We start from the raw sequence: 25,919 nt of genomic DNA, 5'->3' as shown, positions 1-25,919 counted from the left end.
GGTCAGGTGAACAAAAGGACTTGAGTTCCTGTATGTTGTTATGATCACACCACGACTCGTTAATCATAAGTCATACACCCCCACCCTTCTTCGTACCAGAGAGATGTTTGGTTCTGTCGGCGCGATGTGTGAAGAAACCGGGTGGCTGTACCRACTCTGATAACGTATCCCGAGTGAGGCATGTTTCCGTCAAACAGAGAATGTTACAATCTCTGATGTCTCTCTGGAAGGCAACCCTTMCTCGAATTTCGTCTGCCTTGTTGTCAAGAGACTGGACATTGGCGAGTAGTATACTCKGGAGCGGTGGGCGGTGTGCCYGTCTAYGGAGCCTGACCAGAAGACCGCYCCGTCTGCCCCTTCTGCGGCKCYGTTGTTTTGGGTCGCCTACTGGGATCCGATCCATTGTCCTGGGTGGTGGTCCAAACAGAGGATCCGCTTCGGGAAAATTTTATTCCTGGTCGTAATGTTGGTAAGTTGACGTTGCTCTTATATTCAATAGTTCCTCCCAGCTGTATGTAATAAGACTTAAGATTCCCGGGGTAACAGTGTAAGAAATAATACGTAAAAAAAATTAACTACTGCATAGGTTCCTAAGAACGCGAATCGAGGCGTCCATCTCTGTCGGGGCCAAACACTCCAACAAAACTTAGAGAACACCGTTTTTCCAGAGGCGGCGGCATAGGTGACAATAGCATAGGAGAAGAAGAACTGAGGGCCAGAGTCAATCCACAGCAACACCAGATGAACATACACACACATGCATGCATCCAAACTCACACACAGATTCTTCTGACACAACATTAGGAACACAGCACGTACAGTCAAATAATAACTCCCAGGATATACGGGGAAAGACCCATGGCTCTGTTCTACTTCACAGCTCTGTTCTCTTCCCTGAAACACATACGCAGATTTGGGRTTTTGCTGAGAAAGCAACTTCCCGCTATCCTTTGCTAATCTTGTGTTAGAGCCTCCTAACCGTATTTAATAAAGTTTGGGGAAAAAAGGAACATATTTGCCTTGATCTGCAGGGACCCCCCTACCCGCCCCTCAAATGCACACAGAGGGGAAAGTTACTAATCGGCTTAAGTGGCCGGCTCAATTACCCTCCTTTTTTYCACCCTGCTCTGTGAGCTTTGGCTATTTCTGTGGAACACATAAACACGTTTGCATACCTACATAGACACACAATTATATGTACAGATACATAAAACAACAGAAACAAACCCGCGTACACACATGCACATTATGCCCAAACACAGCCTTTCCTACTAGATATTTGTTTCAAAGCTGCTTCAAGTTGAGACTGTTGGTATTTTTCAAAATACATACCAMCGTGCTCCGAGCATGCAAATTGGACAACGGGAGAGTCGGAGTCCAAATCAAAGTACGCGAAACAGAGCACGAAGGGGGGTACTTCTCGAATGCGTACTCCGTTTGTACATATTTTGAAGCATGCATTGATGCAAGCTTCAATGGAAAGTATTTACAGAAAGTATTTGCACATTTATTGAAATCAATGGCGGCTATTACTATTTGAGCTGAATCGGGAAAAAATAAACTCCAACGTCGGAATGAAATGTTGTCCATTTACATCTGATACGTTGCCTGTGGTAATTTTCGCATATTTACCTGCCTACAATACCCACTGTAGTGTGCGTAGATCGCAAGCCCATAGTAAGTCAATAGGGCTAACTGGCTAGCTAGTATAGAGACAAACTCCAGAGTTCCTCTGTGGAGATAGTAGAACCTTCCAGAAGGACAACCATCTCTTTAGCTAGACAGATAGCCATAAAGAATTGTTAGCTAGCTAGCTATCCACGAAGAACGTACATCTTGTCCTGGCTGGAAGAAGGTTCAGTGAATGGGTAAGTTCATAGTAAGTCAATAGGGATAACTCACCAGCTAGCTAGCTAGCCACAAATAATTGGTAGCTAGCTACCCACCAAAAATGTATATCTACCTTGCATAACATTAGTTTTAGGTAATTTTTGCCTTTTTAACTAGCTGGATAGCTAGATTATTACGATTCACATATAGTTGCTAATTATGAATTAAAATGTTTGCTTTGTGTATACAGTGCATTCAGACCCATTGACTTTTTCCACATTTTGTTACGTTACAGCCTTATTCTAAAATGGATTAAATAAAACATTGTCCTTATCAATCTACACTTATCAATACCCCATAATGACAAAGCGAAAACAGATTTTTTGATATTCTTGTAAATGTWTTAAAAGTAAAAAACAGAAATAYCTTATTTACATAAGTAYTCAGACCCTTTGCTATGAGACTCAAAATTGAGCTCAGGTGCATCCTGTTTCCATTGATCATCCTTGAGATGTTTCTACAACTTGATTGAGCTCACCTGTGGTATATTCAATTGACTGGACATGATTTAGAAAGGCAAACACCTGTTTGGTGTTTGCAGTTGACATGTGTGAGGCACCGATCTGGGAAGTGTACAAAACATTCTGCAGCATTGAAGGTCCCTAAGAACACAGTGGCCTCCATCATTTTTTAATGGAATAAGTTATAATCACCAAGCCTCTTCTTAGAGCTGGCGCCGTCAAACTGAGAAATTGGGGGAGAAGGGCCTTGGCCAGGGAGGTGACCCAGAACCCGATGGTCACTCTGACAGAGCTCCAGAGTTCCTCTGTGGAGATAGTAGAACCTTCCAGAAGGACAACCATCTCTTCAGCACTCCACCAATCAGGCCTTTATGGTAGAGTGGCCAGACGGAAGCCACTCCTCGGTAAAATGCACATGACAGCCTGCTTGGAGTTTGCCAAAAGGCACCTAAAGGACTCTCAGACCATGAGAACAAGATTCTCTGGTCTGATGAAACCAAGATTGAACTCTTTGGCCTGAATGACAAGCGTCATGTCTCGAGGAAACCTGGCACCATCCTTAAGGTGAAGCCTGGTGGTGGCAGCATCATGCTTCAGAGCGCTCAGGACCTCAGACTGGGGAAGAAGGTTCACCTTCCAACAGGACAAAGACCCTAAGCACCAAGCCAAGAAAACACAAGAGTGGCTTCGGGACAAGTCTCTGAATTTCCTTGAGTGCTCAGCCAAAGCCCGGACTTGAACTCGATTGAACATCTCTGGAGACTGGAAAATAGCTGTGCAGCGACGCTCCCCATCCAACCTGACAGAGCTTGAGAGGATCTGCAAAGAAGAATGGAGAAACTCCCCAAATACCGTGTGCCAAGCTTGTAGTGTCATACCCAAGACTTGAGGCTGTAATCACTGCCAAAAGTGCTTCAACAAAGTACTGAGTAAAGCATCTGAATACTTATGTAAATGTGATATTTCAGTTTTACATTTTTAATACATTTGCAAAAAATTCTAAAAACCTGTTTTTGCTTTGTCATTATGGGGTATTGTGTGTAGATTTTAATCCATTTTGGAATAAGGCTGTAACATAACAAAATGGRGAAMAAGTCAAGGGGTCTGAATACTTTCCAAATGCATTGTATCTTGTTTCGTTGCTATTGTTGCCATTGTCCTGGCTGGAAGAAGGTTCAGTGAATGGGGAGGTGCAGCGTAAGGTAATACAGTAGGGTGATTGTGRGGTAATTCAGTAGRGGGARTGTGAGGTAATTCAGTAGGGGGAATGCGAATGCTTCTCAAATATAATGTTTTATGCATTCTTCACACTCTTGTCCTCACAAGAACGTCCTCGGAGAATGCACTCAGAGCATGAGAATGTGGAGCACGGTAGTATGCATATTGAGAAACACCCTGTGTGTGTGTTGCTGTGGGGACCACTAGGTAGAAGTTCATTAAAGTTACAGTGAGAATTGAGTGTGAACTATACAAGCCAGGCATTTACGGTTCTCAACCCATACATGACAAACATAAGAGTACTTCAACACAAAGGCATCTACTAAGGCTGTGGTTCCCAAACTTTTTATAGTCCCGTACCCCTTCAAACATTCAACCTCCAGCTGCGTACCCCATCTAGCACCATGGTCAACTCTCAAATGTTGTTTTTTGCCATCATTGTAAGCCTGCCACACACACGTTATACGATACATTTATTAAACATAAGAATGAGTGTGAGTTTTTGTCACAACCCAGCTCGTGGGAAGTGACAAAGAGCTCTTATAGGAACCAGGGCACAAATAATAATATAACAATAATCAATAATGTTGCTCTTTATTTAACCATCTTACATATAAAACCTTATTTGTTAATTGTTAAATTGTGAATAACTCACCACAGGTTAATGAGAAGGGTGTGCTGGAAAGGATGCACATAACTCTGCAATGTTGGGTTGTATTGGAGCGAGTCTCAGTCTTAAATCATTTTCCACACACAGTCTGTGCCTGTATTTAGTTTTCATGCTGGTGAAGGCCGAGAATCCACTCTCACATAGGTACGTGGTTGAAAAGGGCATCAGTGTTTTAACAGTGCTATTTRCCAAGGCAGGATACTCTGAGCGCAGCCCAATCCAGAAATCTGGCAGTGGCTTCTGATTAAATAAAATTTTCACAGAACCGCTTGTTGCAATTTCAATGAGGCTCTCTTGTTCAGATATCRGTAAGTGGACTGGAGGCAGGGCATGAAAGGGATAATGAATCCAGTTGTTTGTGTCATCCGTTTCGGGAATGTACTGCGTAATTGTGCACCCAACTCACTCAGGTGCTTCGCTATATCACATTTGACATTGTCCGTAAGCTTGAGTTCATTTGCACACAAAAAATCATACAATGATGGAAAGACTTATGTGTTGTCCTTGTTAATGCAGACAGAGAAGAGCTCCAACTTCTTAATCAYAGCCTCAATTTTGTCCCGCACATTGAATATAGTTGCAGAGAGTCCATGTAATCCTAGATTCAGAACATTCCGGCGAGAAAAAACATCACCCAGATAGGCCAGTCGTGTGAGAAACTCGTCATCATGCAAGCGGTCAGACAAGTGAAAATGATGGTCAGTAAAGAAAACTTTAAGCTCGTCCCTCAATTCAAAAAAGTGTCAATACTTTGCCCCTTGATAACCAGCGCACTTCTGTATGTTGTAAAAGCGTTACATGGTCGCTGCCCATATAATTGCATAGTGTAGAAAATACAGGAGAGTTCAGGGGCTTTGCCTTAACAAAGTTAACAATTTTCACTGTAGTGTCCAAAATGTCTTTCAAGCTGTCAGGCTTTCCTTTGGCAGTAAGAGCCTCTCTGTGGATGCTGCAGTGTACCCAAGTGGCGTCGGGTGCAACTGCTTGCATGCGCGTTACCACTGCACTATGTCTCCCTGTCATGGCTTTAGCGCCATCAGTACTGATACCAACACATCTTGACCACCAAAGTCCATTTGATGTCACAAAGCTGTCCAGTACTTAAAAAATATCCTCTCCTGTTGTCCTGGTTTCCAGTGGTTTGCGGAAGAGAATGTCTTCCTCAATTGACCAGGAGCTGTGCCAGGCCCGCCACGTCTGTTGACTCATCCAGTTGTAATGCATAGAATTCACTGGCTTGTATGTGAARCAGTAATTGTTTCAAAACACCTCCTGGCGTGTCGCTGATGTGTCGTGAAACAGTRTTGTTTGATGAAGGCATTGTCTGTATAGTTTTTCTGGCCTTTTCCCCCAGCATTGTCCCAGCCATATCCGCGGCAGCAGGAAGAATTAAGTTCTYCACAATAGTATGGGGCTTGCCTGTCCTAGCCACWCGGTAGCTCACCATATAAGACGCTTCTAGCCCCTTCATATTAATGGTATCTTTTGCTTTTATACATGTCTTACTACTCGAAAGACATCTTAATTCTCGCACAAAAAACTCCTGTGGCTTATTTTTCAAATTGGCATGTTTTGTTTCTAAATGTCTGCGCAAGAGTGAATGTTTCATCAGGTTGTGAGATAGTACTTTTGCACAAACCCACTGTGGCTGAGGAAAGGCACTACTCTCAATATAAGTGAACCCCAAATCAATGTAGTTCTCATCATATTTGYGCCTCTTCGATGGTCCAACGTCCCTGTCTGTTGTTCGGTGCTTTCCYGGGTAAGGGGGCAGTAGCTCTTCAGCTGCATCAGATTCACAACTGTCAGTGTCCATGCTAGCTGGGYTAACAACAAATGTAGAATTACTGATGCTAGCATTGGATGTGCTCGTGGAAGCAGAACAACTTGTGTCGTCGACAGGTGCAGGTGTAGTACTGCTAGTAGTAGCAGTACTACCAGTAGAGCTGTTATGTTTTTGTATGGATGCGGGCCTTACTTTTTTAAAACTATTTATCAATTTTCGAGCAAACGCAATGAGCAGCAGCTACATTTGGCTACATACAAACCTTTAGTGGAATTCCCGCGAGAGAGTAACGGTTAATGTGATTGGATGTTAATTATTTGACTAGGCTACCTGTATTTGACATTGTGTTGTTATTTCGCTGAACACTAGAGGGTTTCATTTTATTTTGGGCAGTGAAACGAGGCTACTCAGGCGAGAAAAAAACCTCACCCAAATGTATAGCCCCGTTGGAAAATACAAATGGACTGTTTGAAAATGTGAAAAWWTTTAATTAAATWAAAAATGTTGTTTATTTATATTTTAAATGTGAATCACATKTTTCTTTGGCGTACCCACGACGGCATTGCGCATGTACCCGTTTGGAAATACCTGTACTAAGGCAACACACACACRCATGTTTTTCCAGTCCCACATATTAGTTGATTTTACATGTGTGCTTACAAGTGTGTCTGATTATATTTGTCAGTCTAGACATTATGATCCGTACTAAAGCTGCTTTGAGGTCAGAGGGCAAAGTGGAGAATGAACAAAGCTCTAAAGCTAGACTCACAAGAACACAGAAATTCCATTCTCGTTAATGTTGCTACAGCAGCTACATGTTTTGTTTTTACATTGTTTGGATTGAAAATACTTTTCTAGGCAGAAAAAAACCTGTATCTTACCTTAACTTAAGCTAAGCAAAGCACAAGACATATCCTTACACCCACACTCACCCACCCGTTCACTGACCTTGCCTGTGCCTTTGACTCCCTTCCAGATGCAGAAGTAAACAATAACCCAGGTGGCGATCAGACAGAGGACCATGTGAGAGCTGATGTCACCAGGCTCATCCAGACCACCAGAGAGACGGAGCACCTTACGCCTGACACACATACACACAGAGAGAGAGAGAGAGAGAGAGAGAGAGAGCGAGAGTGTAATGTTTACTGTTCATTTTTATTGTACATTTCACTTTTGTATATTGTCTACTTCACTTGCTTTGGCAATGTTAACATATGTTTCCCATGCCAATAAAGCCCCTTGAATTGAATTGAGAGAGAGAGAGAGGTCAGACAAAAATAATTGACAACCAATAACCTATGGTTAGGTAGTCAGCCCTATAACCAACCCAACACAACAGACCACAGATCACTTACTCCCAGAACTCAATGACTGGCGAGCGCATGCCCTCAGGTTCCACGCAGCTGCCGTTGAAGAGGAGCAGAGTAGAGGATGAGAGGTTGAGCGGGGAGGATACCACCGACGAGAGGAGGGAGATGGGGATAGAGGGATCGGGGGTGGAGGAGAGGAGAGGCAGGGCGCTGCGGTTGTGGCAAGCCCGGCGGAAGTTTTCAGTGCAGTTGATTGTGTTCCAGGGGTGCCCGCAGGTAGCCCAGGGTAACGGGTTGGTGAAGGAGTGAAGCAGGAAGTACAGGCCCCACACCAGGATCATGATGTAGTAGGTGTTACAGAAGAACACTATTACCATGGAGGCCAGGCCAAGACCTGTGGAGAGAGGGGGAATGAGAAGGAGTGGCAGATGGGGGGATGTACAGTGGAAAACATAAGGACAAACATTTAGAGGAAGGATATATGAGAAAGAAAAATGGACGGGTTAGAGAACAAAAAAAGAAAAAACCTCACTCAGAAAAATTAATTCCATCTCCATTAAACAACATCTATGAAGATCAAGTTCCAAAATTCTAATACTTTGTGTTTTGTGTGCCAGCACTACTAAGGTACGGGTATCGCTTTGTGGCACCTATGCCGCCTAGGGGAAAAGCTGTCAGGAAAATAGTTATCTTCACAAGAATTAAATAATGAAAWAGATTTGAATTTTATGAAACCTTTACTTTACCAGGCAGGTCAATTAAGAACAGAWGCTTATTTACAATAACCAAGGGCTGTTGAGAATACACACTTTATTAGGTTTATTAGGTACACCCATCAGGTACCGGATCAGACCCCCCTTTGACTCCAGAACAGCCTGCATTCTTCGAGGAATGGACACGTTGCTTAATTGGTTTCAAGGGACCTACCGTGTGCCAGGAAAACATTCCCCACACCATTACACCACCAGCCTGTACCGTTGACTCCAGGCCGGATGGGGCCATGGACTCATGCTGCTTATGCCAAATCCTTAACCTGYATGATGCAACAGGAACTGGGATTCGTTGGACCAGGTGATGTTCTTCTACTTCTCAACTGTCCAGTGTTGGTGATCAYGTGCCCACTGGAGCTGCTTCTTGTTTTTAGCTSATAGGAGYRGAACCYKGTGTGGTCGTCTGCTGCAATAGTCCATSYGTGACAAGGACWGACACCACTGTTGTACTGCGGCATTATTTGCCGGTTTGTGGCTTCGCCTGTTAGCTTGCACGATTCTTGCCATTCTCATCAACAAGCTGTTTTCGACCACAGGACTGCCGCTGACTGGATGTTTTCTGTTTATCGCACCATTCTCTGTAAACCCTAGACACTGTTGTGCGTGAAAAGCCCAGGAGGCCAGACGTTTCTGAGATACTGGAACCAACGTGCATGGCACTGACAATCATACCACACTCAAAGTCGCTTAGATCACTTGTTTTGCAAATTCGAACGTTCAATCAAACAGTAACTGAATGACTTGATGACCGTCTGCCTGCTTTATAAAACAAGCCATGGCCACGTGACTCACTGTCTGTAGGAGCGAACCATTTTCCTGAACGGGGTGGTGTACCTAATAAACTGGCCACTGAGTGTAGGTTGGAAGTTGATGACGATGCTATGATGTGACAGAGGAGCTGGRCTGCAAGTTACAACAGAATCAACATATTCACAACAGCTCTTATGTCAAGATTTCATCAATCAAGTCTTGTTGCGAGAAGACTGTTTATTCTGACAGTTGTTTCAGTTACATAATGCCAACATCTATGCCTAAATTGGTGGTTTGAACAACCAMATGCTAGCCTATATTATACGGGGGCGAAAGAAAGTGTGAGACAGAGGGGTTGCAGAATAAAACAAGACAAAACCTACCTCAGAAACATGTATTCACTCTTCATTAATGCATTCACATTACAGTACCTTTAAAGAGAGGGGCAATGTTCCATGCAGAGACCCCGCCTTGCTTCATGAACTGACCAAGAGCGATTTCCAGGAAGAACACGGGAATACCTCCGATGAACACAATAATCATGTAGGGGATCAGGAACACGCCTACAACACGCAACACACACACACGTTAGCAACACAACTCCACACGCTACACAACACAGAGGCTATATTTCACAAACATACAACACAACACAAACTCTATTATGTGACAAATCTAGCAAATCTAGTCCTAGTGCATGCTTGTATAACTAATGTTCAACTTGTTGTGGACAGATAAAAGGCTCTCTATAACAGACATGATTATATAATTTACACTTCTACATGCTCATGGGAGAGAGAGAGAGAGAGGATGAGAGAGAGAGAGAAGAGAGAGAGAGGAGAGAAAGAGAGAGAGAGAGAGGAGACGAGAGGAAGAGAGAGAGGAGAGAGACAGAGAGACGAGGAGAAGAACAGAGAGAGAGAGGACAGAGAAGAGAGAGAGACGAGAGAGAGAAGAGAGAGAGCAGAAGAAGAGAGAGAGAGAGAGACAGAGACAGAGAGAGAGAGAGAGAGAGAGAGAGAGAGAGAGAGAGAGAGAGAGAGAGAGAGAGAGAGGAGAGAGAGAGAGAGAGGAAGAGAGAGAGATCGCAAGCTGAAGAACTAGAGCTGGCATTTAGGCTAAAACTTATCTAGCAAAATGTTATTGCAGTGCAGTGACAAGGGAGGAAAGAGGAAGGACAGATTAGTGAGTGAGAGAGAAAGGGAGAGAGCAGGAGGAGGAGAGAGGGTAGACAAGGCCATAGATAAGGAGGAGGGTGTATTGAGAGGGAATAACTATATTGTTTCATTCATTTAGTGTTTGGCATGAGTTGGCTGGCATTGTCCTTTGAACAGAGAGAACGACAGAAAGTAGGAAGGAGAGAGAATGAAAGAGAATGAGAAAGAGACAGTTAGTAAAAGTGAAAGTTACACTAGGAGGGATTCTTGCTTGTATGTATTATGTAAAATATAACCATCCTATATTCTCCTTTTACAGTACAAACTGACTCAAAAGCTTGAGGTCAAATGAAAACACATACATACATACATGACCAAAGTATGTGGACACCTGCCAGCCCGAATATCTCATTCCAAAATCATGGGCATTAATATGGAGTTGGTCCCCCTTCGCTAATATAACAGCCTCCACTCTTCTGGCGAAGGCTTCCATTAGATGTTGGGAACATTTGCTGCTATAACAACCTTCCACTCTTCTGGGAAGGCTTTCCACTATGATGTTGGAACATTGCTGCTATAACAACTCCACTCTTCGGGGAAGGCTTTCCACTAGATGTTGGAACATTGCTGCTATACACCACCTCCACTCTCTAGGGAAGGCTTTCCACTAGATGTTGGAACATTGCTGCTATAACAACGCTTTCCACTAGATGTTGGAACTTGCTGCTATAACAACCTCCACTCTTCCGTGAAGCGTTCTCACTAGATGTTGGAAACATTGCTGCTTATTAACAACCTCCACTCTTCTGGGAAGGCTTTCCCACTAGACGTTGGAACATTGCTGCTATAACACCTCCACTCTTCTGGGAAGGCTTTCCACTAGATGTTGGAAACTTGCTGCTATAAAAACCTCCACTCTTCTCGGAAGGCTTTCCATAGATGCTTGGAACATTGCTGCTATAACAAGCTCCACTCTTCTGGAAGGCTTTCCATTAGATGTTGGAACATTGCTGCTATAAACAACCTCCACTCTTCTGCGGAAGCTTTCCATTAGATGTTGGAACATTGCTGCTATAACAGCCTCCACTCTTCTGCGAAGGCTTTCCATAGATGTTGGAACATTGCTGCTATAACAGCCTCCATCTCTTTGGAAGGCTTTCCATTAGATGTTGAACATTGCTGCCTATAAACAACCTCCACTCTTCTGGAAGGCTTTTTCATTAGAGTTGGAACATTGCTGTATAACAGCCTCACTCTTCTGGGAAGGCTTCCATTAGATGTTGGAACATTGCTGCTATAACAGCCTCCACTCTTCTTGGAAGGCTTTCCATTAGATGTTGGAACATTGCTGCTATACAGCCTCCCCACTCTTCTGGGAAGGCTTTCCATTAGATGTTGGAACATTGCTGCCTATAACAACCTCCACTCTTCTGGGAAGCGCTTTCCATTAGATGTTGGAACTATGCTGCTATAACAAGCCTCCACTCTTCTGGGAAGGCTTTCCATTAGATGTTGGAACATTGCTGCTATAACAGCTCCACTCTTTTGGAAGGCTTTCCATTAGATGTTGGAACATTGCTGCTATAACAACCTCACTCTTCTGGGAAGGCTTTCCATTAGATGTTGGAACATTGCTGCTATAACAGCTCCACTCTTCTGGGAAGGCTTTCCATTAGATGTTGGAACATGCTGCTATAACAACCTCCACTCTTCTGGGAAGTCTTCCATTAGATGTTGGAACATTGCTGCTATAACAACCTCCACTCTTCTGTGGAAGGCTTTCCATTAGATGTTGGAACATTGCTGCTATAACAACCTCCACTCTTCTGGGAAGTTTTTCCACTAGATGTTGGAACATTGCTGCAGGGACTTGCTCCGTTCAGCCACAAGAGCATTAGTGAGGTCGGGCACTGATGTTGGAAATTAGGGCTGCGCTCGCAGTCTGGCATTCCAATTCATCCCAAAAGTGTTCGATAGGGGGCTCTGTGCAGGCCAGTCAAGTTCTTCCACACCGATCTCGACAAACCATTTCTGTATGAACCTCGCTTTGTGCATGGGGGCATTGTCATGCTGAAATAGGAAAGGGCCTTCCCCAAACTGTTGCCACAAAGTTGGAAGCACAGAATCGTCTAGAATGTTATTGTATGCTGTAGTGTTACGATTTCCCTTCATTGGAACTAAGGGGCCTAGCCCAAACCATGAAAAACAGCTCCAGACCATTATTCCTCCTCCACCAAAATGTACAGTTGGCACTAGAGGTCGACCGATTAATCGGAATGGCCGATTAATTTGGGCCGATTTCAAGTTTTCATAACAATCGGTAATCRGCATTTTTGGACACCGATTATGGCAGATTACATTATACTCCATGGAGACTGCGTGGCAGGCTGACTACCTGTTATGCGAGTGCAGCAWGGAGCCAAGGTAAGGTGCTAGCTAGCATTAAACTTATAAAAAACAATCAATCTTAACATAATCACTTGTTAACTACACATGGTTGATGATATTACTAGTTTATCTAGCTTGTCCTGCATTGCATATAATCGATGCGGTGCCTGTTAATTTATCATTGAATCACAGCCTACTTCGCCAAACGGGTGATTTAACAAGCGCTTTCACGAGAAAAAAAAGCACTGTCGTTGCTCCAACGTGTACCTAACCATAAACATCAACACCTTTCTTAAAATCAATACACAAGTATATATTCTTAAACCTGCATATTTACTTAATATTGCCTGCTAACATTAATTTATTTTAACTAGGGAAATTGTGTCACTTCTCTTGCGTTCTGTGCAACAGAGTCATAGGCTGACCACACCGCTCGTGTCGCGTGTGCGAGCGTTGCAAAATACATTTTGAAATCTATGTTATTCAATTATTGCACCCACACGGCTCGTGCACGTCAACGAGCGTCTGCGTTGCCAAGGGCTAAAAAATAAGTCATTTTTATTTCTGACGCAGATCGCGCTGCAAGTCCTGCCACTCCCATCTCCTCATTGGTTTATAGAAGCAGGTACCCACGTGCCATCTCCTCATTGGTTATACCCACGTGGGTGATTGAAAGACGAACTGTGTTGCCGGTCGGTGTAGTAATACTATGAAAGTTTAAATGCCAATCACCATATAAGTTCAAAGATGAAAAAGCCTGGAAGGAGGAAAGATGACTAGAAACGATTCGGTTGACCGTTTTTATGTGTGGATTAATTGTCGGAGTAGAGGACCTTGTGCATTTCAGGTAAAATAACAACTCAATGTTAATTTCCCCGGTCAAATTAGCTAGCAACAGCAAGCTAACTAGCTAAATATTGCCATAAATGTCTAATGCTTTTCGACCTGTTCCCAAATTAATGTAATTGGTTCAGAGTTTATTTTTATATTTTAACCTGTGTGTCGTGATCGCGTTTGGTGTAGGGGGACAAAATACATTTATGCACGATGGCGCACGCGCACAGCCGTTTGGGTTCCGTGTCAGGGTATAGCAGCAGTTTGGCCGCCTGGCTCGTTGCAAACTGTGTGAAGACCATTTCTTTCAAACAAAGACAGCCAACTTCGCCAAACGGGGGATGATTTAACAAAAGCGCATTTGCGAAAAAAGCACAATCGTTGCACGAATGGACCTAACCATAACATCAATGTCTTTCTTAAAATCAATACACAGAAGTATATATTTTTTAACCTGCCTATTTAGTTAACGATATTCATGTTAGCAGGCAATATTAACTAGGGAAATTGTGTCACTTCTCTTGCTGTAACGACTTCCGCGAAGTCGGACGTTTCTCTTGTTCGTGGTGTTCGGCGGTCGACGTCACCGGCTTTCTAGTCACCACGATCCATGTTTCAGTTTCGTTTTGTTTTGTCTGTATTACACACACCCTGGTTTCAATCCCCTATTATGTTCCCTATTTAACCCTCTGGCATACATTTCTGTTCTGTCTGTGATTGTTTGTTTCGTTAGTGGTTGTTGTTGGTGCATGTGTGTTTGTATTATTCCCTATGAGGAATTTTTGCTTGTATTTGAGTAAACGCCGTTGTTTTGCTCAACACCTGTGTCCTGCGCTTGACTCCGCTACATCTCTGCACACAACCCTGACACTTGCGTTCATTGCACGAGAGTCATGGTATATGCAACAGTTTGGGCCGCCTGGCTCGTTGCGGACTAATTTGCCAGAATTGTACATAATTATGACATAACATTGAAGGTTGTGCAATGTAACAGCAATATTTAGACTTATGGATGCCACCGTTAGATAAAATATTCACTGAAAGAAACGTTTTGTTTTCGAAATGATAGTTTCTGGATTTGACCATACTAATGACCTAAGGCTCGTATTTCTGTGTGTTTATATTATAATTAAGTCTATGATTTGATAGAGCAGTCTGACTGAGCGGTGGTAGGCAGCAGCACGCTCGTAAGCATTCATTCAAACAGCACTTTCCTGCATTTGCCAGCAGCCTTCGCTGTGCTCAAGCATTGCGCTGTTCATGACTTCAAGCTATCAACTCCCGAGATTAGGCTGGCATACTAAAGTACCTATTAGAACATCCAATAGTCAAAGGTATATGAAATGCAAATGGTATAGAGAGAAATAGCCTATAATATACAACCTAAACTTCTTACCTGGGAATATTGAAGACTCATGTAAAAGGAACCACCAGCTTTCATAAGTCTTGAGCAAGGAACTTAAACGTTAGCTTTTTAACATGGCAAATATTGCACTTTACTTTCTTCTCCAACACTGTGTTTTTGCATTATTTAAACCAAATTAAACATGTTTCATTATTTATTTGAGACTAAATTGATTTATTGATGTATTAATAAGTTAAAATAAAAGTGTTCATTGTTCATTCAGCATTGTTGTAATTGTCATTATTAAAAATTATAATATCAAAATCGGCCAATTATCGGTATCGGCTTTTTTTGGTCCTCCAATAATCGGTATCGGCGTTGAAAAATCATCACCGGTCTACCTCTAGTTGGCACTATGCATTGGGGCAGGTAGCGTTCTCCTGGCATCCGCCAAACCCAGAGTCATCCATCGGACTGCCAGATGGTGAAGCGTGATTCATAATTTCAGAGAACGCGTTTCCACTTCCAGAGTCCAATGGTGGTGAGCTTTAACCACTCCAGCCGAGCGATGTGATCTTAGGCTTGTGTGTGGCTGCCGGCCATGGAAACCCATTTCACGAAGCTCCCTGCAAACAGTTATTGTGCTAACGTTGCTTCCAGAGGCAGTTTGGAACTCGGTAGTGAGTGCAACTGAGGACAGACAAATGTATTTTTTATTTAAAAAAATGTGTGATATGCAATTGCGATCTTGTCTCATCGCTGCAACTCCCCAACGGGCTCTGGAGAGGCGAAGGTCGAGTCATGCATCCTCCAAAACATGACCCACCAAACCGCGCATCTTAACACCCGCCCGCTTAACCTAGAAGCCAGCCGCACCAATGTGTCGGAGGAAACACTGTTCAAATGACGACCGAAGTCAGCCTGCAGCCCGCCACAAGGAGTCGCTAGAGCACGATGAGCCAAGTAAAGCCCCCCCCGGTCAAACCCTCCCCTAACCCAGACGACGCTGGGACAATTGTGCACCGCCTTATGGGACTCTCAGTCACGGCCGGTTGTGACACAGCCTGGGATTGAACCCGGGTCTGTAGTGACGCCTAAGCACTGCGATGCAGTGCCTTAGACCGCTGCGCCATTCGGGAGGCCGGACGGACTATTTTTACGTGCTTCAGCACTCGGCAGTCCCGTTCTGTGAGCTTCTGTGGCCTACCACTTTGTGGCTAAGTTGTTGTTGCTCCTAGACGTGTCCACTTCGTATATCACCACTTCCAGTTGAATGGGGCAGCAGGACAGAAATTTTACAAACTGAATTGTTGGAAAGGTAGATATCCTATTTCAGTGCCACGTTGAAAGTCGCTGAGCTCTTCAGTAAGGCCATTCTACTGCCAATGTTTTGTCTATGGAGATTGCATGTGTGCTGTGTGCTCGATTTAATACACCTTTCAGCAACAGGTGTGTCTGAAATAGCCGAATCCACTCATTTGAATGGGTGTCTTACATACCTTGTATATATATGTATTTTACCTGGGATACTTTTACTTGAGATCATTTGATTTGGCAAACACATCAAGCAGAAATAGATAATCAAATTAAACAGATCCGAGCTAACAACAACAAAGGGAAAGGTCAACAGCTACATCGTAAATCCATTTGATTTTCATTTGATGCGCTTATTTTTACTGCCACTGTATTCTGCAGCTTCCTAACATGCCTTAGCAACAAAACACCTCTAAAACTGGAAGTACAGCGAAAAAAACAAACAGAACATTCACCCAAACCCCCCACCCCAGACATATTGGTATGTCCGGTATGATGAAACTATATACAGAGGACCATACCAATACTTAGAAGGAAGGGGGTAAACAGATGGGACAGAGTCACATGAGAATGACGCAGGGAGGAGACTGCCTGTTCAGATGTGGAGGAAAAAAAGAGAGGTAACATAACAGGAGAATGTAAGAAGGAAAGATGAACCAGAAATTTGGATGATAAAGAAGAAGAGGAAATAGGAATCTGAGACATAAAAATACAATGACCTCATCTGGTGATAGTGACTTTCTTATTCTCTCCCTCTCCCTCATTCTCTCAGTCTCATTCACTGAGATCAGACAGCCGAAGCCATATAAGGAAGAGTTCAGAGAGAGAGAGAGGGGGGGAGTGGGATAAGGAGAGAACGAGAGTGAGAGAGAGTAGGAAGACTGAATGGATTAAAAAGACGATTGGAAAGACAAAAAAAAATAAAGAAAAATAATAATGATTTTCCCTAAGCCACTATTGTATTAGACTCTCCATCATTTCACACATGAACTTCTCTCAAAGTATAGACTAGACTACCCAAATATAGGACAGGGTTTAATATAAAAACAACAATCYCTTTCAAATTAATTTCCTCTATCTGTTCTCCACTTTAGTCAGTCAGATATCCGTCGGTGGGTGTTTGAGTAAAGAGAACAGGTCTGAGAGCCTGTGAGTGCCCAGTACTCAGTCTTATCTGATGCCGATGTTGTGTTACGAGACGTCCCCTGGCCTGGGTTGGTCAAGGACACCAAACGTGGCGTCGCAGTGGCACTGCTGACACAGAGGGAAGGACGGGCACAGGACGCTTATTGTGTGACATGCATCCATATTTTCCTTACTATCAGGGGAGGAGAGGAGAAAGCACCTTTGTGTGCAGGGCAGGAGCACAGGGGGTGGGGGGGGGTCACTGTGTGAGGCAGGCCATTGTTAAATGATATGAGAAGGTGGGTATTAGAGTCACGGGTCACAAGACAGAAGAACGAGGGAGAGAGAGAGAGAGAGAGAGAGAGAGAGAGAGAGAGAGAGAGAGAGAGAGAGAGAGAGAGAGAGAGAGAGAAAGAGAGAGAAAGAGAACACACACTCACTTTTATTCAAACATCTCATAAAAGTAGGAGGGACAGAGAGATAAGAAATAAAGAGCAAAGGTGGAAAGGACAGGTTACCGTAGCGAGAGAATGAGAGAAAGAAAGGAGGGGAGTGTGCTCAAGTGTCACCATATGAGGGGCATGGCTACTACGGCTACGTGCATACACTCATGCAAGCCCTGCTTGGTCTCCCTTCATCTCTTCCCTCCTCCCTCCCTCTCTCGTTCCTCCCCCTTTCTCTTTACTTAAAACTGCCTTTCCATCATATCAGTCCAACTGCCTGTTTTGCATATTACATCATAGGTGTGTCATAAAGTAGGAGTTTGTGACTGTGTCAGTGTGGCTGTGTCAGTGTGGCTGTGTCAGTGTGACTGTGACTGTGTCTGTGTCAGTGTGACTGTGTCAGTGTCAGTGTGACTGTGTCAGTGTCAGTGTCAGTGTGACTGTGTCAGTGTGACTGTGTCAGTGTGGCTGTGTCAGTGTGGCTGTGTCAGTATGGGTGTGTGCATATGCTGAGTGCAAGTCTGTTGAAATGTGTTTAATTAAGTCTGAGGATGTACAGTATGTGTGTGCTGTGCACATGCTGAAGATGTGTGTGAGTATTGTGTTTGTTGGTTTGTTTGTGTGTGTGTGTATATACATTGTGTGTGTGTGTGAGCTCACCTCCACCGTTCTTGTAGCAGAGGTAAGGGAAGCGCCACACATTGCCCAGCCCCACAGCGAAGCCCACACAGGACATGATGAAGTCCATCTGTCTGGTCCAGGTCTCTCTCTCCACATACGGTACTGCTGTAGCCTGGACCTGAGGCTGTGTTTGGGTCTGTCCTCCCCCTCCCTCACACCCCCCTGCCCCCATCCCAACCCCAGGGACAGGGACTAGGGGGCGAGCCACACCACCCTCCTCCTCTGATGGAATCCCTGCTTCCATCTGGGAGAGCCGCACATCACCTGGGAGAGAGGGGGGGGGGGGTAGTATGGAGGAAGAGTGGAGAGAGGGAGCGAGAGAGAAAGAGARGGGTTAAAAGCCATTTGCTTGCCTTGTAAATCAACCAAGCTTTTACAGCCACATAAACATAAAGGTCCACCAATCAACAAAATGTACAAAATCAATCATAGGAGTCACAAACTCGCAAAGCTGYAGTGACTCACAGTGAATGCCAAAAAGCCCCCCCTCCCCACATCATTAAGATGGAGTGACTATAAGCAYGGTGGAAACATATTGTTATATGTATGGTAGGCTGTCTACTGCCTCTATATTTCTAATAGAGCTGAGTGACAACCAAGAACATGTTCAGTCCTATTACACAACAATATGAAATATTGATTAAATCCTCTCTAAGCCTATGACATCCAGACAGTGCAGTTCTTCAGTCAGCAGTCTAAGCTGAGGCCTACATTTACCACATGCTGTAAAAGAGGGCAGTACTCCTACTGTAATGTACACTCTTAGAAAAAAGGGTTCCAAAAGGGTTCTGCGTCTGTCCCCATAGGAGAACCCTTTTTGGTTCCAGGTAGAACCCTTTTTTGGTTGCAGGTAGAACTCTTTTGAGGAACCAAAAGGGGTTCATCAAAGGGTTATCCTATGGGGACAGACGCAGAACCCATTTTTCTAAGAGTGTAGGGTAGCTACTGGAAATGCAATTGGCTTTAATGGTCCAGATGCCTTTCTTGCATCTTCTCTCCTTGTTTAATTTTCCCCTTCCTTCCCCTCCTACCCTCTCTCTCCTACCCGCTCTCTCGCCCTCTCTCCCTACCCGTCTCTCCTGCCCTCTCCTCCTGCCCTCTCCTCCTGCCCTCTCTCTCTACCCTCTCTACCTGCCCTCTCTCTTACCTACCCTCTCTCTCCTACCTCTCCTCCCTCGCTAACCTCTCCTCCTACCCATCTCCCCCTACCTCTCTCCTCCTAACCGCTCTCCCTCCTACCCTCTCCTCTACCTCTTCCCAGTTCCCAAAAACTGATTTGTGTGCTGGGGTACGACAATAGTCTCACAACTGACTACAACAACGAGGTGTCCGTCTCACCACTGACTACGACAACACTTTAATTTACTTTCTCTCTGTCTTTCTCTTTCTCCCTCTCAAACAAACCGATTCTTCTGACAGTTCATTAATGTGCGCCTTCTATGATATCGATGTCAGCCGCTCTGATCCGGATGCACATTAGGAAAGCAGTTTTTTCCAGATCAGAGCAGTTAGAGGGAGTGTGTGAGCAGGAGAGGGAGGGCAGGAGAGAGAGAGAGAAGCTGATGCTAATAGAATAGAATATGCTTGGATATCTGCTTTCATAGACATAGCAAGTCTGGCATGAGAGGTGGGTTGATTTGCTATAATCCTTAGTAGGCCTATTCACTGGAGCATACACAACCCATCAGACAGTGACTGACGGCTCTGACAGAAAGCTAGCCTGCCCTACACAATGCAGGTCTGTGTGATCGATGTAGTGTGATTAAGGTGGAGAAGTTTGAATGGATCTTGAACCAGCAAGCAAAACTGCTAACAGAGGTCCAGACCTCTTGGCAATGTTGTAGAACACTAACACACAGGGAGGATACACTTGGTTCCTGTCTAACCAGGAATCTAAACTTTAGCTTTGGCATTAGTAAGGTGTCACTGAGACCCCAACGAACACAATCACAGATTAATGGAGTATAGTACAGCTGCTGGGCTGCAACAAGAATCTCATGTGAGAACAGGATTGTGACCTGCCTTTTGGTATATTCAACAGGTATAGTGCATTACAGTATAGTGCATTACAGCAAGAGGACTTGACGATCATGCTGCATCACATATTAGTGAGGGATGTGTCGCTAATTTGCTATAACCTTACCTGGATAGCCTAATCATCTGACAGGTAGGTGGATGTTAGCTAGGTAACTCTAGTGTAACGTTAAGGTAATTATAAAGCAAGTGAGGTGTCTTGAACTCAGTCTGAAGTGACAGGTTTACAATCTATAAAAGTAACATGTCATCTGTCCATACTTAGCTAGTTAGATGTGCATCTGAGGTGSACAGTAGTGCCTATACCTAGCTAGCTACTATGTAGCCAAAACACTTGCTGTTGAAGCTAACGTTATACCCTAACTAAACTTAGTTATGGCTGTCTAGCTGGGGTCTTTGACATCTATAATGCTGCTTTGAATTCATAGCTACAATATAACAATGCAACAACAATAATGTTATTACCATTGTTATTATCATATATATATATATAATTTTTTTTCAATCACTCACCTGGGGAGTTCTCTTCTACTTCTGGCGACATGTTGATTGATTAGGTTTAAATAAACCGGGTAACGTTAGGTGGGTAGAGCCAAGTGCAGCTAGCTAGTAGCTAGTGACACTATCAAGATACTCAGTGCGTCTCAGAGGGGGGAGAGAGAGAGAGAGAGAGAGAGAGAGAGAGAAGCTATGCAGTTCTCCAGTTCTTTCCTTGGTTTATTTTTCGTCTTCTTGTTATCAAAAAATATTTCTATTTTTTAATTTATCACAACGAGTTGGTGCCCTTCAACAATAAATGTAATATTTACAAAGCGTCGCGTCAGACGTTGGGGAGAGGGAATTCAAAAGCAGTCGACGAAGCACTTGAATGATAGCCTGAAGAATCTCATGGATGACAGTAAATGAAAATGATAGCTAGCTAGCTAGCTAGCTAGTAAATCGAGAGGTTTAGGTCGCTATTTGTATCGTTAAGTCAGAGGTCCAATAACCTAGCTAGCTAAGTGATGTTGTATGCTGGGTAGGTCCTTCACCAGGCTCTGATGAGACGAAGAATGTGATGTGAGCTGTTCCTGCTCCGTTGGTCTATGGGTTGGCAGCCCCCCTCCTCCTCCTCGTGCACGGCTCTGCGATGCAATTGGCTAATATGTACAGTGCGCGTTCTACAGTGCGTAGCAAAACCAGCACCATCACCAAGCCGCTTTTTATCATTCATACATTTGCACGACGCACAGGATAATAAATAAATAATCAAATATCGGATAGCCTACTGAAGGTTGGCAATAATTCTGTTTACATGGATAAATGATTTGAGCAACCGCATACACTGGCGTATCAGTGTATGGGGGGAGCCATCTCGAGCCCCGCAACGCTTTCGGGATGAAAAGAACATCCCTTTGGCTGTAATGAGCTCTAAAATTCGATGCATTAGCTAGTCACAGTGTTGCATAGCAACGGACGCTAATCGAATCCTATTGTGACCCATGGGGGACACTAATTGACAGGTAGACGGGACAGTAGGGGAGACCGGGGTTGGTTGTCACTTTTTACTCGTGTGTATTTCTCAGCACCAGTATATCTTAATGGCTCTTTTCAAAATTAGGAGGACCCTTTTTATCCTCATATCTTATTCCAAAATTGAGTTATAAGCCATCAACACACTCTGTCCACTTGTGACAACCAGGCCCATCGTGAGGTTAGATGTCACACAGTATGGGGTTGGTTGTCACAATGTTTGCTAACAACCTTTCTTTGATCAAATTATATTACAAAATGTAGCATTTTATGCCATGAGAATAACATATGATATTTTGAGTAAATTTGATTTGTGTATCTTGTGTGGGTGTGTGACAGAAAAATATGTGTGTGACAGAGGCAATGAAGGGAGCTCTTTATAGCACAACCACAAAAGGGATTGTGATTTAAATCAGTGATGTAGTGGTAAAAACAAATAGGTTGGTAAACTCTGATCGCCAGTCATGTGAAAAAAAGTATACTTTTAATGCATTTTTCTGCAAAAGGTGGGTAAAATGTGTTTACTTGTGTTTACCCTCCACTACACCAGTTTTTATTATAATGGAGTTGATAGAGACAACTAACCCCACATTCTATGTGACAACCATCCCCTACCCCGTCTCTTTTCAACAAACAAAAATTGTTTATGGATACTCCCATAATTCAAACATTTACAAAGAAAACACTATTTTTTTTWTTTTTTATGTTTTACTTTCATCTATGAAACACACAAATTCGCCTCACCTTAACGTTTTGTCATGCTGACATGAATTGACCAGGGAGATAAGTTCTTTCAAATAATTCACACATCTGAACCGTAAAAATATTACACAGCGCCATTTAGATTGGGAATAATTAGCACTGTGATAATCAACCCGTGAGAAAACCAACTCCGGTCTCCCCTATTTGGCATGTCAGGCCCCAGATAGCATGTTAACATGTCATAAAACATGGAAAGAAATCTATAGAATTACAGGAAATTAGCATTAAAATTGAACAAATTTTCTCTCAGCCTCATGGTAAAATATGTAGAATAGCAGGAAATGTGATTTAAAACTGGAAAATGATCTATCAGCCTCATGGCAAAATGTATAGAATGGTATGAGATTAGCTATTAATAAAAATCTCTCTGCCCCATGGCATGTATGGAAATGCATGACAATAGCTATACAACTTCACATTTTTGTCTTTGGCCCATAGCAAAATGTGTAAATTGCAGGAAGTTAGCCTTTTTACAACAAAAAAAATTGAATGTTTTTGTAAAAAAATATATTATTATTTTTGGTTGGGAGGAGCTGGCTTGCTCGGACCTTGGGGTGCGCGAAAAAGTACGCCACTGACCCCGCASAGTAAAATCTCAGTGTCAGACAGCCTAGCTGGCAGCAAATTGGGCTGGATAGATAACAGCACATGTCATATTCTATTTCGAATTGTCCACAAAATACAATCACATTCAATTCGTGAATGAATAAGAGTACCTTTTTGTTGTTGTTGCAAGGGCAATCTCGTGACGCACAGCAACTCTAGCGGCTCTAGCCTACAGTTGGAACAGATTAAGAAAATAAATGGACACGAATGACTTAAACATAACGAGGAGAAACTAGTCCATGGCCATCTTTACCATATCATTGGCTTAATACATGTCTTGATGATGGCAATGCTGTTTTTGCACAGATCAGACTAATTAAAGCCTACTTTATGTAGGCTTTAAGCCGATGTATAGTTTAAGGGGGCGTCCAGTCTTTTATTAATCAACCTGGAATATGACAGACTACAATAAACGWTTACTCCAAGGACAACGCAAACATTCACTTTAGTAGCATATAATAAAATTACGCAATTAACCTAATTACAGTATAGCATGCCTAGTACTAATATATTAGTATCCAGGCCTAGTCTGTACTCTGGGGCACCTGTGTCTCTGTATTGTGTCTGTTGGTCCTATACAGCATGATGCCCGTGGCAGTCAACAAACAAATCAATACACGCACGCACATAGTCTCTTTCCAGATCAGCCTACACTGTGCTACAGTAGCCATACTGTCAATCTCACGTACAACAGTCACGTTTGGCACGTAGGCCTTTATGAGGAGGTTCTTAATATGTTTAGTTTAGGGGGTTGGAGAGGACGGGCCAGTCCATGTTGTGTGTACTAACAATCCATTCATTCGTGCCTTCTTGTACTTATCCGGGTATTTGAGGGCAACAGCACTTACAGTTTAAATGTTTTCGTTTGCGCCTGTTTTTTTGATGGCATAAGAACGCAAACACCTAATACATTTTTGTCTTCATTTAGCTACACTTTGTCTTATTCCTGGCATATGACCGTTATTTTGGCTATTTGTATTACCTCTRTGTTTAATACTTTCTAATAAGCGGTGCAACACGCCTAGTAACGCCGTACCAAAGTGCTTAAAACCAGTAGCATTGACACAGGCAAGCAATTCAATTTTGAATGGATTTGATCGCATCTACTTGTTGACCTTGGGCGACATCTAGCGGTCAAGGGAATGTTGGCAGCTCAGGGGTGGCAGTGTCTGGTTGACACCACTGATGTATAAGCATCCAAGCTCTCGAAGTCAGCACTGTGTAGTCACGTGTGTCGCGCGTCAGCCAGGCTAGAAAGACAAGGTCCTTTTATAAATTAGATCTGTACACCTCGAGTCCTCTTTCGGCTCCTTTTGAAAAATGTCCACGTTAATCGAGGAGAACTAGCGAGGAGTGATCGTGGATGGAAATGCACTTGCTTGAAATGAAACCATCCTCACCACTGGCGCGTCATCAGGCAAAYGACGTTCACAGTGGTGGACCCAAAAGAAATGTGGAAAGTGATCCAAAAAATGCAAGTTAGTTGTGCAARACATTTTATAGATAAAACAATAAGTAACATATTGTTTTTAAACATGTGCATGCTTTTCTCCTCTGACAAAACAAAAGCTAATTCAAAGGGGGTGTGTCAGATTTCAAAACTCTTCCGCGGTAGGATACACATCTGTCACAGATTGTGTAGAACAATGAACAATATGTTTCACCGGAGGTACAAATCTGAAGCATTCGGTTGGTGTTTCCACTCGAGAACACCGAGCAGAGATTGGAGGCKTTGTTGTAGGCACGTTATTGGGGACATGAGCAGAACTCCGGAAGGGGAAAATGGAGTCCCTAGTGAAAGCAAGTACACGATGGGTGTCAGGGATGGAGCGGCAGTATTATCATGAGGAGACATGTACGTGGAAAACGGAAAATGAATGGAGGGGAAAAGAGAGGGAGAAGAGGCCTAAGAGAGTGAGGGAAGAAGAGGGTGAGCTTGAGTTGGATWAAAATGGTGGRRAAAAGGGAGATGGTTTGTCAAATAAGAATGGTATAAAGTGTAAGCAGAGGGAGCTGAAGACAGGAGGAGAAATGGAAGTGAATGAGGGTGAAGTATCGGAGGTGGTAGGTGCTGTGAAGTTATCGGAGACCGAGGTATGCACCGAGGATCAGAATGAAGAAGAGTGTGACAGTAGGAGTGAAGTTTATGGAAAAAGTGGACTCTTGTCTTTTGGCTGATCCATTTGTGGTTTCATGGCGGGTGAAAAAAGAGTTGGGTCATGTGGAATCGGTGAGGGTAACTAGAAGTGGTGTAGTGATAATTGTTTGTGTTTCTGTTAGGCAGAGGAAGAATGTGCTCAAAGTAAAACGAATGGGGGCAAGAAAGGTGAATTTTTTTCATTCTCAAGAAAAGGGCACCAATGAAAGGAGTGATAACTGGGGTAGCAGTAGATATAAATGTTGACCAGCTGAGGGCAAAGATTCCCGGTGTATGTGATGCTCGGCGTTTGATGTGACRCAGACAGGATGGCGAGAGTGGGGAAACAGAAGASTCATTGTCTGTTCTTTTGAGTTTTGAAGATGAGTCTTTGCCCGACAAAGTGAAGTTAGGATATATAAGTTATCCTGTACGAGCGTATGTGCCGAACACATTAAGATGTTACAGGTTTCAAGCTTACTGGCATGTGGCAGCAGTGTGTAGGAGGGAGGGTCCAAGGTGTGAGAAATGTGCAGAAGGGCATGAGACAAAGGAATGTGTAGTATTGGGGAAACTAGTGGAATGTGTTTATTGCAGGGGTGCCCATGGGGCTGGGGATCAGAAATGTCCCATGCAGGTTGAGGTTTCCAGGGTTAAAGTAGAGCAGAAGTTGTCATATGCAGAGGCAGTGAAGAAAGGAGAGGAAGATGGATTAAGGGGGAGGAG

General features: G+C 43.5%; 1 protein-coding gene across 1 annotated transcript in view; it reads right to left on the bottom strand.

Moving 5' to 3' along the window:
- Positions 1 to 21,267, bottom strand: part of LOC139022614 (sodium- and chloride-dependent creatine transporter 1-like) — a 47,697-nt gene extending 26,430 nt beyond the window's left edge. The window contains exons 1-5 of the mRNA XM_070447809.1: positions 20,690 to 21,267; positions 18,122 to 18,406; positions 9,287 to 9,418; positions 7,381 to 7,729; positions 6,974 to 7,106 (exon numbers count right to left, since the gene is read on the bottom strand). Of these exons, the coding sequence (XP_070303910.1) occupies positions 6,974 to 7,106; positions 7,381 to 7,729; positions 9,287 to 9,418; positions 18,122 to 18,406; positions 20,690 to 20,720 (930 nt within the window). The 5' untranslated portion in view covers positions 20,721 to 21,267. The remainder of the gene's footprint in view (positions 1 to 6,973; positions 7,107 to 7,380; positions 7,730 to 9,286; positions 9,419 to 18,121; positions 18,407 to 20,689) is intronic.
- Between the last annotated feature and the right edge of the window lie 4,652 nt (positions 21,268 to 25,919).

Source organism: Salvelinus sp. IW2-2015, linkage group LG17 (genome assembly GCF_002910315.2).
Source record: "Salvelinus sp. IW2-2015 linkage group LG17, ASM291031v2, whole genome shotgun sequence".
NCBI lineage: Eukaryota > Metazoa > Chordata > Actinopteri > Salmoniformes > Salmonidae > Salvelinus > Salvelinus sp. IW2-2015.
The sequence above is the reverse complement of the archived record's forward strand: the minus strand, read 5'-3'. Positions and strand labels throughout refer to the sequence as shown.